The sequence below is a fragment of the Styela clava genome, chromosome 1 (assembly GCF_964204865.1).
Source record: "Styela clava chromosome 1, kaStyClav1.hap1.2, whole genome shotgun sequence".
Classification (NCBI taxonomy): domain Eukaryota; kingdom Metazoa; phylum Chordata; class Ascidiacea; order Stolidobranchia; family Styelidae; genus Styela; species Styela clava.
The window spans coordinates 1,746,972-1,761,004 of NC_135250.1; the positions used below are offsets into that span (position 1 = coordinate 1,746,972).

The 14,033-nt window shown below is 38.5% G+C and overlaps 1 protein-coding gene across 1 annotated transcript; it reads right to left on the reverse strand.

Moving 5' to 3' along the window:
- Nucleotides 1-1,991: 1,991 nt before the first annotated feature.
- Nucleotides 1,992-3,487, reverse strand: LOC120333659 (neural cell adhesion molecule 1-A-like). The gene is made up of 2 exons (XM_039401023.2): nt 3,156-3,487; nt 1,992-2,639 (listed from the first exon to the last, which is right to left on the reverse strand). Exons 1-2 carry the CDS (start codon nt 3,415-3,417, stop codon nt 2,518-2,520), a joined length of 384 nt encoding a protein of 127 aa, XP_039256957.2. The 5' UTR covers nt 3,418-3,487; the 3' UTR covers nt 1,992-2,517.
- Nucleotides 3,488-14,033: the final 10,546 nt, after the last annotated feature.

The window sequence follows — 14,033 nt, forward strand, 5'->3', positions numbered from 1 at the left end:
GTGGCACATGTAGGACAAGTGGGACACGTAGGACAAGTGGAACACGTAGGACAAATGGGACACGTGGAACACGTAGGACAAGTGGAACACGTAGGACAAATGGGACACGTGGCACATGTAGGACAAGTGGGACACGTAGGACAAGTGGAACACGTAGGACAAATGGGACACGTGGAACACGTAGGACAAGTGGGACACGTTGGACAAGTGGGACACGTAGGACAAGTGGAACACGTAGGACAAATGGGAAACGTGGAACACGTAGGACAAGTGGAACACGTAGGACAAATGGGAAACGTGGAACACGTAGGACAAGTGGAACACGTAGGACAAATGGGACACGTGGCACATGTAGGACAAGTGGGACACGTAGGACAAGTGGAACACGTAGGACAAATTGGACACATGGACCACGTAGAACAAGTGGGACACGTAGGACAAGTGGAACACGTAGGACAAATGGGACACGTAGGACAAGTGGGACACATAGGACAAGTGGAACACGTAGGACAAATGGGACACGTAGGACAAGTGGGACACGTAGGACAAGTGGAACACATAGGACAAATGGGACACGTAGGACAAATGGGACACGTGGAACACGTAGGACAAATGGGACACGTAGGACAAGTGGGACACGTAGGACAAATGGGACACGTAGGACAAGTGGGACACATAGGACAAGTGGAACACGTACGACAAATGGGACACGTAGGACAAGTGGAACACGTACGACAAATGGGACACGTAGGACAAGTGGAACACGTACGACAAATGGGACACGTAGGACAAGTGGGACACGTGGGACATGTAGGACAAGTGGAACACTTAGGACAAGTGGAACACGTAGGACAAGTGGGACACGTAGGACAAGTGGGACATGTAGGACAAGTGGAACACGTAGGACAAGTGGGACACGTAGGACAAGTGGGACATGTAGGACAAGTGGAACACGTAGGACGTGTAGGACAAGTGGGACATGTAGGACAAGTGGAACACGTAGGACAAGTGGAACATGTAGGACAAGTGGAACACGTAGGACATGTAGGACAAGTGGGACATGTAGGACAAGTGGAACACGTAGGACAAGTGGGACATGTAGGACAAGTGGAACACGTAGGACAAATGGAACACGTAGGACACGTGGAACACGTAGGACAAGTGGAACATGTAGGACAAATGGGACACGTGGCACATGTAGGACAAGTGGGACACGTAGGACAAATGGAACACGTAGGACAAGTGGGACACGTGGAACACGTAGGACAAGTGGGACATGTAGGACGAATGGGACACGTGAAACACGTAGGACGAGTGGGACACGTGGAACACGTAGGACAAGTGGGAAACGTAGGACAAGTGGAACACGTAAGACAAATGGGACTCGTATGACAAATGGGACAAGTCAAGTGGGCCACGGCATTTTGGAGACACCGCTATATAACGGCTCAATATCCCTTTATGACGGAGGTCATTCAAATGGCTATTGGAGACATGTATCCAACCTTATTCCTATAACCTGCTGTCTAAATAACGGCTTAATATCCTTCTATGAAGGAGGCCATTCAAATAGTGATTGTGGCAGCCCAGTATGCCCTCAGCGGAGGAGGCCGTCTTATACCTACAGCTATTCCCAACCTGCTTGCTGTCTATATGGCAGCCAAATATTTCTGTGCGGAGGAAGTCATTCAAATGGGGATTGTGTCCATATATCCATCCCCATACCTAACTTCTCCATAATATGACAGCACAGCACGCTACTCAATATAAATCTGTGATGTTCAGTCGGAATAGGGGGTGAACACCCCCCAAAAAAAATTCAGAAAGTATCTTATATGAAGATGATCAGTTAAATACATAACACATTTATATAATTTACAAATAGTTTTATTACTAATAACAAAAATATTCACCACTCCCTAAATTTGAACGATACATAAAAAGCACTAAGATTACACCAGATGGCTCAACATTATTTATATAAGAATCGCTCATATTCGCATCGTTTATTTATTTACAGAATAAAATTTCAGCGACAGGAAAAATTGAAAGGAAATAACTTAAAAAAAAATAAAGATAAACTGACAAAACGTTTTGATATTAATTACTAAAACTCGATAAATATAATCGCTAGGGGGAGCCAATGAGACGATTGCAATCGCAAATTTTGGGCCGTCAGCCAGACTTTCATGTGGTTTTAATTTTTGGCACTCTTTTAAAGGAGCATATCAAAATTTTAAGGACATCCTCGGATTTATGAGTAATATTGCATGAATCCTTTTAAATTCATACTGTGAGTGTGGACCCTTGTGGGTCCGTGAGTCGAATCGACTTCCAAGTTTAGTTTGCAACTTTTCGGCATGGCCCACCGTGCTTTTCAGGGACATAACAAGAAGCTTCGAGTACAGTGATAACTAAGTTTATATACACGAAATGTTGTTTTCAGTGAAGTGCATTTTGGAAATGATGACGTAACCGGAACGTGACGTCACCGTGACATCATAGTCTCTTGTTCTGCTAAAAAGCCTTTACCGATAGTTCAGCCATGGAACTTGCTTCCCCTTGTGCATTGGAGGCGACGCATAAGTAGTAACCGGCATCGTCACGTTGCACGTTGTCTATGATGAGTTCAATTTCATCTGAAAGAATGAAGTAGTTGTAAATTTTAGAGAAAAAGTGAAAAAACTGCAGCACATTGGCACACAGTGAAACTTTACAGCCTTTAACTCGTCGTTGTCGTTGGTACTAGCCATCCTAAAACCTTCTGTTTTTTTATTATAAATCTACATTAATATGTGTAAAAGCATATTATGGTGAAAGTGAGTCAATTTATAAATCAATCTGAAAAAATATTATTACAGATGTATTCGGAATAGTAAATCATTCGGTTTCGACATAATTTTAGTCCAATGCAAACCAGGTCGGAGAAAATTCACAATCGACTCCGGATCCGGGTTGTAAAAATTTTGACTCCGATTCCGAAAAAATTTGATAGCACAAACTTTGGAATATATAAGACTTTTTTCGGGTTTCTGCAGTGAGTTCCGTAGTAGTATTTTTACCACAATAAAAAGTCTGCAATCCCGACTTCGGCTCCATTGAAAGCCAAACTACGCGGCCCTGGTTTAAACAATGTAATATATATTTGATTTTACCTTCATTTATTGTCGAATAAACCCTGTGTTCATTTTCTTCTTGTGATGTCACAAAAGGAACAGTGAATTCCGCGCCATTCTTGAACCACGTTATCTTTGTGTCGTCACAAACGTTGGCTGCACATGATAGAACGACTTTGCCGCCAATTTTTGCTCTTTTCCCGCGCAATTTTCTCGTAATTTTCGGGCTTCCTCCCTCAGATTTTGGCGTTTCCACATTTGAGAGTCGTTCTGTTCCACGTGATGCGACAGTGCTGGCCATATTGTTTTTATAATGATCTCTTGAATATATATATATATATACTTATTATAGCTTTTAACAATGAAAAAAAAATATCGCATTTAATTATATTTCTAGATCATTTTTGCTGCTGAAATTCAGTGAAATACATTGTATATGTTGTTCCCATATTGTAATATTACGTTACCAATCTCTATGTTTGTCCAGACGAAACTTGTCCAAATCCGTATACGGAGAGGAATAAAGGGGTGACATGGGTAAACTACGATCCGCTGGCCAAATCCGGCCCGTTGGGTAATTCAATCTGGCCCTGATGCTGCCACAGCCAAACTAAAACCAAATGTTGATGTTTTAGCTAAAAAAAATAGCTCACTTGTTGAGATTGCGATGAAATTTAGTTTTGGCACGAGGCCTATAGTTTTTTACTTTTGCTTTTGTAAAACTTTGTTCATAAAATGTAACTTTTTACGTCACACTTACATGGCATGTCAGTCTAGGTGGGCAATATTGTTGTCAACTGGTTCAAAAACCTAGCCAATCCCTGCACTAAGCCATCTCTCCCACGAATTTACAAAAATTTGTTCGTGAAACGTGTTTGTTTGCAAAATACACAAATCCTGCAAACGTAAAACAAGACTCTTACTAAAACCCTCCCTACTGTCGTGGAGTCATCTATCACATTTATAGTATTAACGTCACAAGGATAACCCGGGGTAAATAAAAATCGGGGTAAATCATACATGGCCCGATCCTACAGTTTGCAGTCAATATTCATCGGTACGTATACTGCAAAGTCTTGTCGAAGATTTGAGTATCAAAGAAATGAACTTTTACTACACTGCCACGCATATGAAAACATACAGATCTGGGGAAGAACACAGCAAAAATTTCGATACTCCCGTAGTATGTGTACCAGGTTAGGGTTAAGCCATAATTTTAGTCCAGTTTTCCTTATTTTAATTCTATTATGTGTTAACCAAGTGAATATAACCCCTGCCCATAGGTTTCAGTCCCCTTACACAACTTGATGTAAAATAGACGAACAAAATTAGTTACCGCCTATTGGTACACATGGTTCCATTACATTTGAACCCACGTACATTTGAACCCATGACAATTGCACCTGTATGCTATTGCACGTATGGGATTTTTTTCGTTTCACGGATAGTTAAACCCATACTAACCCTAACCCATGGGTTTTAGCACCCCCATATAGATTGAACCCGCGGATATACACATGGGTTCAAATGTACATGGGTTCAAATGTACGGTCACCGGTACACATACTTCTGGAGCGCCAAAATTTGTACCATAAATCTAATCACCAAGGTATGTGATTAAAATAAAAACACGCTGCATCTAAGCACAAAAACCATGCACCCATACATTGCAGAATTTCGCAAAAAAAAAACGCCAAATTCCAGAGGTTACATAATTCTTAAATCCCGAGTGTCATATCAATCATATTTTGCGAAGTTCTACCATGTATTAATAAGGCGAAGTTTTTACTGCACATGCTATATATAGTTATTCATTATTCATCTGTCATAATTGGATTACTCATGCGTAACTTTACAAATGTCGAATTATCATAATACACCCGTAATTATAAGCGTTATGCCCACTCCGTAAAAAGCCCCAGACAAGTCTATCTTAGGCGAAATCAAAACTGCGCATGAAGAAATATAAATCAAGTATATGGAACAGCTTACTGTGGTCGTTCCGTATAAGTCTGTATGTTCCATAAGTATGTTTACCAAGATGACGCACAACCTGAAGCCTAACCTGGTACACATACTATGGTCAGGTTGTGCGTCATCTTGGTCCATATACTTCGGGACCCCCCAAATCTCTATACAAGCAATCAATTAGACACATAAATCAATATACACTTGCTATCAAAATCGAATATTCAAGAAGTTAGCGTTCGGACTTTCGCTTTCGCCTTGACTAAACGGTCTGTGTGGCTATCGTTGTGCTGTTTACCTCGACCGATCTAGAAATTTATTTTACGCTAAGCGAGAAACGCGATATGCTATATCAGAAACGAAATCTAAGTATCTCGTTGCGTACGTTTATTTTCATCTCTTGTTTCGTATAAATTTTGAGGCGCTTCAACCTTGTGTTACCGTCTTACCGAGAACTTTTTCGCCATGTCGACATGTCTTGAAACACACTCACATAATATCGTCGGTTCTGAAACTTTTCAAGTAGCGCACTCTTTTTAGAATTTGTCAAGTCTCAAATTTATCAATAATAACTTGTTAACAATAAGCTACAAATAACAGATAGTAAAGCAAAAGTATGTTATATTAAAAAAAACGTTGAAATACGTTAAATATTCAAAATAAAGAAATGTAAATATCCAAAATAAGGCGGGCAAGATCAGATCTAAGAAATATTTGTATTTTTAATTAGTTTCACCGTTTGAGAACCATTGCGTTCGGGCTTTATTCTATGTATTTACTAGCACATCCGTGAAGTCATAACAGTCGTGATAGTGATGTTTTCTATTAACGACGGCGCTTTATATTTGAGAATCAGACTGACCCTAAAGTTTCTAAAGCAACTCCAACCCGTAAATATTTACTCTGTGAAATGACAAAAAAGTAATAAACAGATAAATCAAATATGATAGGAAAATCATTGCAGATTAAAAATAGAGTCCGATGGTATAAGATTTTAAGCTTTTTGTGGTCCGATCAATATCACAAAACACATATGCCGCTAAGCCTATATCTCATCATCACAATTGGTCCCAGGCAATAATTTCCCTACACCCCCCTCCCGCGAAAATTTTAAACACCAAACACCCCCCTAATTTTCAGGTGTAACATCATACTTAAATTCTTAACATAAATAAAATTGTTTTTGAATATCCAGAAATTGGCTCATCAGCTGGTGCATATGATCAGCCAAATACATAACACATATAAGTTACAAATAGTTTTATCACTAACAACAAAATAACTACCATCACCTAAAATTGGAAACACACCCCTAAAAAAAGCTGTGGAATATACTGGTCCTGGCCCCGTGGATCTAGCGATTCTTGTCGCGCAGTTACCTTCAATTTCAGACCTGGATCACAAATTTGGATTGCTTTGCTACAATACTCTTGTTAGAAAAAAAAAAATTTTTTTGTTCACAACTAATGTATCAGTTTATTTCAAATTCAGTACTCGAAGATGGAAAAAGTCCCTTTTTAGCAGTTTTATTTGTTTCCAAATTTCCTATTAAGTTACTGGTGTATTTTTTTTATTCTCTCACGGCTGACCATATACTGTACTCTTGTCCACTTATCTTTTCAGAAAATTCGGTGCATGAGACGTGCCATTTCCAGCCCAGCGATACAGGGCGTTATAATAGATAGTTCAAAAACGTTAAAATATCAACTAATCCAAATTTTCGCGCCGACTTGAATTTCCTATGATTGACACTCAGCTTCGGAAATATGTGAGACAAAGCTAATCTCGGAATGAGGTTCAGTCAACTATGACCTTTCTTTCTGACGACATAATCCAATGATTGGATCACACAAAGCTTAGTAAATAATCTGTTTGTAACATCACCGAGAAATCGAAAACATATTTCATTTTTAAAATAATTTTAGCGTTAAAGTTTTCGACATCTATATACATTAGTCACATGTTCAGAAATAGCAAATTGTGATTAATTTTCGCAAATTAATTAGCATTTTCACACGGCGCGGATGACACTTTACATCTAAATAATTTTTATTTTTTATTTTAGAGACTTACTTTGGTAATATATTCAAGAATAAACAAAAATTGTTTTGATTGATTTTAAAAAATTGAATAGTATTAGCACAGCACAGGCGACGAAGAAAATCTCCTGCAAATAAACCGATATTCCTGCGCAGGAACTTCGTCTTGTTGAATTTCATAAATTCTAATTTATTTTCATTACAGTAGTTCCAGAAAAAAAATCGAACTCAAAAAGATCATGGAAACATCTATGAAGTAATGAACTCTACATATAGAAGTTAAGAAAGATCTGAATACGCTTATAAAGTGTACAATTTCTGATAACAAGCGCGAACCCGTACTACTCATTTTTGATTATTAATACGGTTCCATTACATTTGAACCCACGTACATTTGAACCCATGACAATTGCACCTGTATGCTATTGAACCTATGGAATTTTTTTTGTTTCACGGATAGTTAAACCCATACTAACCCTAACCCATGGGTTTTAGCACCCGCATATAGATTGAACCCGTGGATATACGCATGGGTTCAAATGTACGGTCACCTATTAATACAGTTAACATTTATAAACTTAAGCGCAAACCGAAAGTGAATTTGTTCGGAATATAGTAACGCACACTCGTTTAGGAGTGAAGAGACTATGAGTTAGTGCGACCACTGAAATGCAAATAACTGAATACCTCATCAATTAAATGAAGCTTATTATTTTTAACAGCATATGTGATATACCCTATAACAGGACTTCTCAAACTTTTAAACTCTTCCAATATATTAAAACTTTCCGCGAGTTCTGTTAAGTCCGCATTGTTTTGCAAGCGCACCGCTTCTCGGAATCGTTTCTATATTTAAGTTTAATATAGTACTTAGTGTACTCTTCGCGACCCTTAATAATCGTTACGCACCGCCCCACGGGGTCGCGACACCGGATTCGGGAAGCCTTGTCCTACAACATTCTTAATTCATGATTTTCCTGGTTTCGAACTCACGTGAACAACAGACTCGAAAAGCGCAACCCGATGATATATCTAACAACTCAATCTATCCACTTCTAAGCAGACCTTCCAAAAGACCTTTCTCCAAATATATACTTCTACCGAATTTTCTAGATTCCGATATTTTGAAAAACAATATTCACTATCTATAAATCTGCGGTAACGATTTTAGGAGTTTACAAAATCCTTCGGGCTAGGTATTAGGCAAATTCATTGCGTCCATGGTACTGTTGAAAACTTCGGTAAAAGCAGTTGATTTTATGTGTCATTGAAACGAAATTAGACTAAGAGTGGTGTGACTATCAAGAATACTGTAATAACACCGGTAATATTTTGAGGTATACCAGCGTATAGATAGGACAATTCCTTACTTAGTTGCGGCAACATACGGTATATATTCGGCGCAAATTAAGATAATATGACTAGGTTTCTGTATAAACTTCAACTTCAGTGGCCCTTCTAAATATTGTAGCATTGACCTGCGCAACAATTTTTACAATATTGGACAAATCTAAAAAAAAAATTAACTTCTAAATTCTGATGCAGTCAAAATGTACCACATAACATTGCTGTAAGCACCGGTCTAAAAATGTACATGAATGCGAGGCCAGAATAAGAAAATCACCTCTTTATATGCTTTATAGCCATAACACTAAAATACAATAAAAAGCTAGTATCCTTGCTCAACTTTTTAATAGCCTATTCATTACCAAATATTTCAGACGCGTGATATCATTTTGATTTAGACACATGACGTCTGTGAAGACGAAAACACAACAACCTGTCGTCTGCGTTGAACTGTCGTTGTCGTCAAATCATATTATGGTCTATGTCGTCACTATCGACGGATGAAACTCCGACGACTGATGCCATATAAGGATATTTATGGTTCAAATCATGAAAGCGAAAACTTTTTGGCCCAGATCAAAACCAAAACAGTTAGTAGAGATGAATATATGTTCCCGGTTGTCATTTGAATGACCTTCCGATAAAGTATATTAGGCCGGCATATAGACAGTGGGTTCGATTTTTGGGGCAGACATATAATATAACTAGAGGAGTCCTGCGGGCAGGTTTACGAAGAAAAGATTTCAAAACGGTGGTACATATTGGGGCCTTATTATTGAATCCATTTACAAAACACGATTATATTATAGATCAGATAAAGGAGGAATTTATAAAAATGTTGTGCAACAGAAAATGTACATGATATTTCCATTCGAATGCGCCACAAGGCCAAAATGTTAATGGATTGGAACTGGTACTAGGTTTCAGGCAAACACTTCAAACAAATTCTTAATCTAACCTATCGCTATGTATAACATTTTCAATCACAGAATGTCTTGCGTAAATTTGCTATTTTCGAGTTCGACTTCAATCACAAATCAAAGTCAAACTAGCAAATTATACATCTGCTGCTAATGGATTTACAGTCTACGAATTACACGTTTACAACAGTACGAATGTCATAACTTTTAACCTCTTTTTGACGCGTCGGTGACAGGGCGGAATTTTATTGCGTAAGACTTGAACTTTTTAACGAGATTATGTCAAAACTTTGTGGTTGCCATAAATCATAAACGTCACAAATCGTACATTCGCACTACTTCTTGTTGGTGGAAATAATTCGTAACTAGTAGATTTATTCGTTTTTTCATGAAGGCGCCAAAAACGAACAAAAAACAACCGGGAAATCTTAGAAAAAATACTAAACTCAAAGTAATGGTTAAGACGTGCAAGCGCGCGTCTATCACCGACTATGTTGTTGTTACCGGTGACCGTACATTTGAACCCATGTACATTTGAACCCATGCGTATATCCACGGGTTCAATTTATATGCGGGTGCTAAAACCCATGGGTTAGGGTTAGTATGGGTTTAACTATCCGTGAAACAAAAAAATTCCATAGGTGCAATAGTATGCAGGTGCAATTGTCATGGGTTCAAATGTACGTGGGTTCAAATGTAATGGAACCGTTATTACCTCATCTCTAACTTTCAGATCTGTATACTTTGGTTCTGTTTATGTTAGATTTTAATGAGTTTTAGGACGCGGCATAAACTCAACCTAACTCATCCCAAGATAAACATAAGCACGAAGGAAACAGACTGGATAATAATTGACAGTGCCATAACAGCAAAGTACCTGATAAACTACCACAAGTTCACAACCAAGACCGTTCTCTTTTATACCACTTCTATAACGACTGACGTTCTCGCAAAGTCATTGCCAAAATGTGAAAAATTTATACACTATCGCTTATCTTATACATGTTAACAACACTAATAAACTTTAACACTGAACTCCATTAGTTTGCCTAATTTTAGACCTATTTAGCGCTTAAACGCGAAATACTCAACCAGCAGAAATAACAAACCTCTCTCAAGCGCCCACATGAATCCTATTTTCCCAATATAGACTCGGGTACATGGATTATAATCCCTGTTTCACCAATTTAGAGCGAAATACTTCGCATTCCATTTTGAAAGTCATACCACGGGGGCAAATTGTTCACCCACATACCAGACTTTCCAAACATGGTCAACATGTGTCATCAATTAAGTCAGCTACTCTCTTTCGTCTGGGTTTTAGACGAAGCGTGGAAATTCGATCACGATTATTACTTGAAAGTGTTTTTGGCGCTAAAACACTGACTGAAATCCACCTTTCCATGGTTATTAAAACGGAAGGTATTGTTTCAGCGGCGCGGTGTTGTTTTTATGGGGCGTTCTTCTTATTCGCGCCGTAGTAGGTAAGTAAAAACCCGCTATATATCCGGAAGGACGCATTCTTGTTATGTAACTCATTCGATCATTTCCCGCTGGTTTCTAATAATCTCTTGCTGCATCCTTTTTTGTACCCTAATTCGTGAAGATTGATAGCTAAATTATTAAAGATTAATTTTTGTCCACACGAGTGACTGAACAGACTCTAAGTCTGATGAATTTCACTCTAAACATATATCGCAATTGACCGATACCCATCTAAAATCTGTTTTGACGATTGGCACAACCAAACTAAAACCAAATTTGATGTTTTAGCTAAAAATAGCTCAAGGAATTGCTATTGAATTTAGTTTTGGCACAAGTATTATTGTTTTCCACTTTTGCTTTTGTAACACTGTAAATATTGTTCATAAAATGTAACTTTTACGTTACACATGCATCGCCCGCCAGTCTAGGTGGGAATTTTTTTTGGCCCCGGGTCCAAAAACGTTACCCCCCTGATCTAAGGACACCCTCATTTAAAATTAAGTGGTCCACCTCAGCAGAGAAAAGGCTGTAACTGATCCAACCCCCGCTGCAGAAGAATTTAAATTGCCGTCTTTGATTTAGCGATATCAGAAATTTTGGCTTTGCATTACAGATCATCGCATCTGATAAAATTTATGAAATACCGTGCCATCCAAAATTAACATTTATCATTTCCTAAAAACTGTAAACAAACCCAGCGGCGACAAACGATTTTTTCTTTTCCCAATGTCGTCATTACTGTGCAATATTTACTGTTTATCGTCAGAAGAAGACAATTTCGTCTTTGTTGCCAAATAAACTATGACGTCACATGGAGGTAATTATTGCTAGTTTTACCCAGTTTATTCAAAAACAATACTATAAAAATTAATTGTATATGCATTGTGATGTACTTGAGTTCAATTTCACCATTATGGACATTATTTCGTAACAACTTTTACTTCAATGCCTTTATGGCATCGTAGTTGAGTTTTACGCGGTCGTTATTGTGAGGCAAAATACCACATTTTTGGCTTGCATACTTGGCACGTAAATTATCGTCTAGATCTAGATTGTTTACTTCTCGCTGTATGCGTGTGGCGGGTAAACAATAGGATAATGCAAAGAAGTCTTTGATTTAACGAGATCGGTTGACGTAGGCTACATGAGTTATTTTGATTCAATTCAGCTGCCGGTGAAGACTTACGTTTGGAAAGTTCCGACGGTCGGAAAATGACTGGCCATGATAAAATACCTCAGTTATGTTGAATTACCCCTCTACTGTTTTCCCGACCGTTGACTCGAACTATTGTGCTTGGCCATAACTTGGGTAAGAGCTCAGTTTCCTTTCATTTCAGAGCGAGTGCTTGTGTGACTTTGCGTTGAGCAAATTTCCATACAAGGGGTAAACTGCTTCAAGTCTCGTGCCATCCTGAATTTACTCATTCGTAATGCACCATTATAAATCGATATACTTTCAGTAGCTTTTGCATTTCAGCGATCGCCCATAACTTAGCTTTGCTTTAATTATCGTAATGATCATTATTTGTTACAAGGTTAGGTTAAACAAGGCACTGTAGTTAAATTTTACGTGATCGATATTCTGAGGGAAAATACCGCATATTTGGCTTGCATGCTTGGCACGTAAATTATCGTCGGGATTGTTTACTTCTAGCTGTATGCGTGCGACTGGCAAACAAAGTGAAAATGCAAAACAAGAAGTCTTTGATTTACCGAGATCGCTGACGTACACGAGTTATTTTCATTAAATTCAGCTGCCGGTGAAGACCTCGTTAAAAAGTGGTCGGGAAATGGCTGGCGACAAAACACTGTATTACTTGGACGCTAAAAGTACTTCTTGAAAAGCTAAGTTATATAGAATTCACTATCCTTCATCTATTTACCTGTCCGTAATGACAAGAACTAGTTTAAGTCGCGCGCCATCTGAATTTACTTATGCATATCATTCATAGTCTATGTATACAGTTTCAGTAATTTTAGTGGTCGCCGTAACTTAGCTTTGCTTTAATTATCATTATTTTTAAAGCAACCAGTTATATTTCAATATCTGGGTAACTGTCTCCGATGATGATGATGATGATCGTTCTTCCCAATCCCTAAAAAAAATTGCTTATGTTATTGTATATTTTTATTATTGCAGTGCCAGCAAAGAAAATTTTTCTCTCTGTCAATTATATTTCAATGTATTTCTTGAATCGTAGATGAATTGAATTGCGGTCATTATTTTGGGGGAAAATGCCGCATTTTTGTCTTGCATACTTGGCATGTAAATTGCCGTCGGGGCTGTTTACCTCTCGCTGTATGCGTGCGGCAGGTAAACAAAAGGATAATCCAAAACAAAAAGTCTTTGATTTACCGAGATCGCTGATGCACATGAGTTATTTTTATTTAATTCAGCTACCAGTGAACTAGGTTTGGCATGTTTTCATCGGTATTGGAGTTTCATTTTAAAACGAGTTCTTCAAAGTCAGAATTCTAAAATTATGTCTTTGAAACCGCCATAATTTATAAATTTTTTCATGAAAATTCAAAAAGCATGACGTTGACCACGTATCCTTAACAGACACTTGAATAAGGGGTTTGCATGCATCGACGTTTTCGTGGTCGAAACTTGGGAATTTCGAAACCTGGAATTTGGAAGCCGTAGTCAAAAGTTTTTATCAAGCCCTGCGTTGGTTTGTACGTTCGAATTCCGTGGTTTTTTTTTGGCGTGTACTGGACTTTTCGCCTCCGTGGGGTGATTCACGTAACCGCTGGTCGGTTACGGCTTCCTTCTCTATCAAGTCCAAATAACTGTCTAACTAATCCAATACCTGACATGAACTGGTAACCGGATGATGGGCAGTGGTTCACCATATGTTACGCGGCTCATCGTGCTAAGTGTAAGGAATACGCTGCCATCGTACCTATGATTACTATGCGAATCCCATGCAGGGATGGTTATGTGCGAGACTCCTCGCCGTCGTTGGGTGGTTCACATAACCGGTTACGGCTTCCTCCACTATCAAGTCCATGCTTCCGAAAACAAATAACTAACAAATCCCATACCCGACTTGGAATGGTAACCGGACGAGAGGCCGTGGTTCACCATATGATTAAGCCGTCTTTCCTCTCACCCGGGATAAATATGTAAATCCTATCCTATCGGCTTTCTTCTA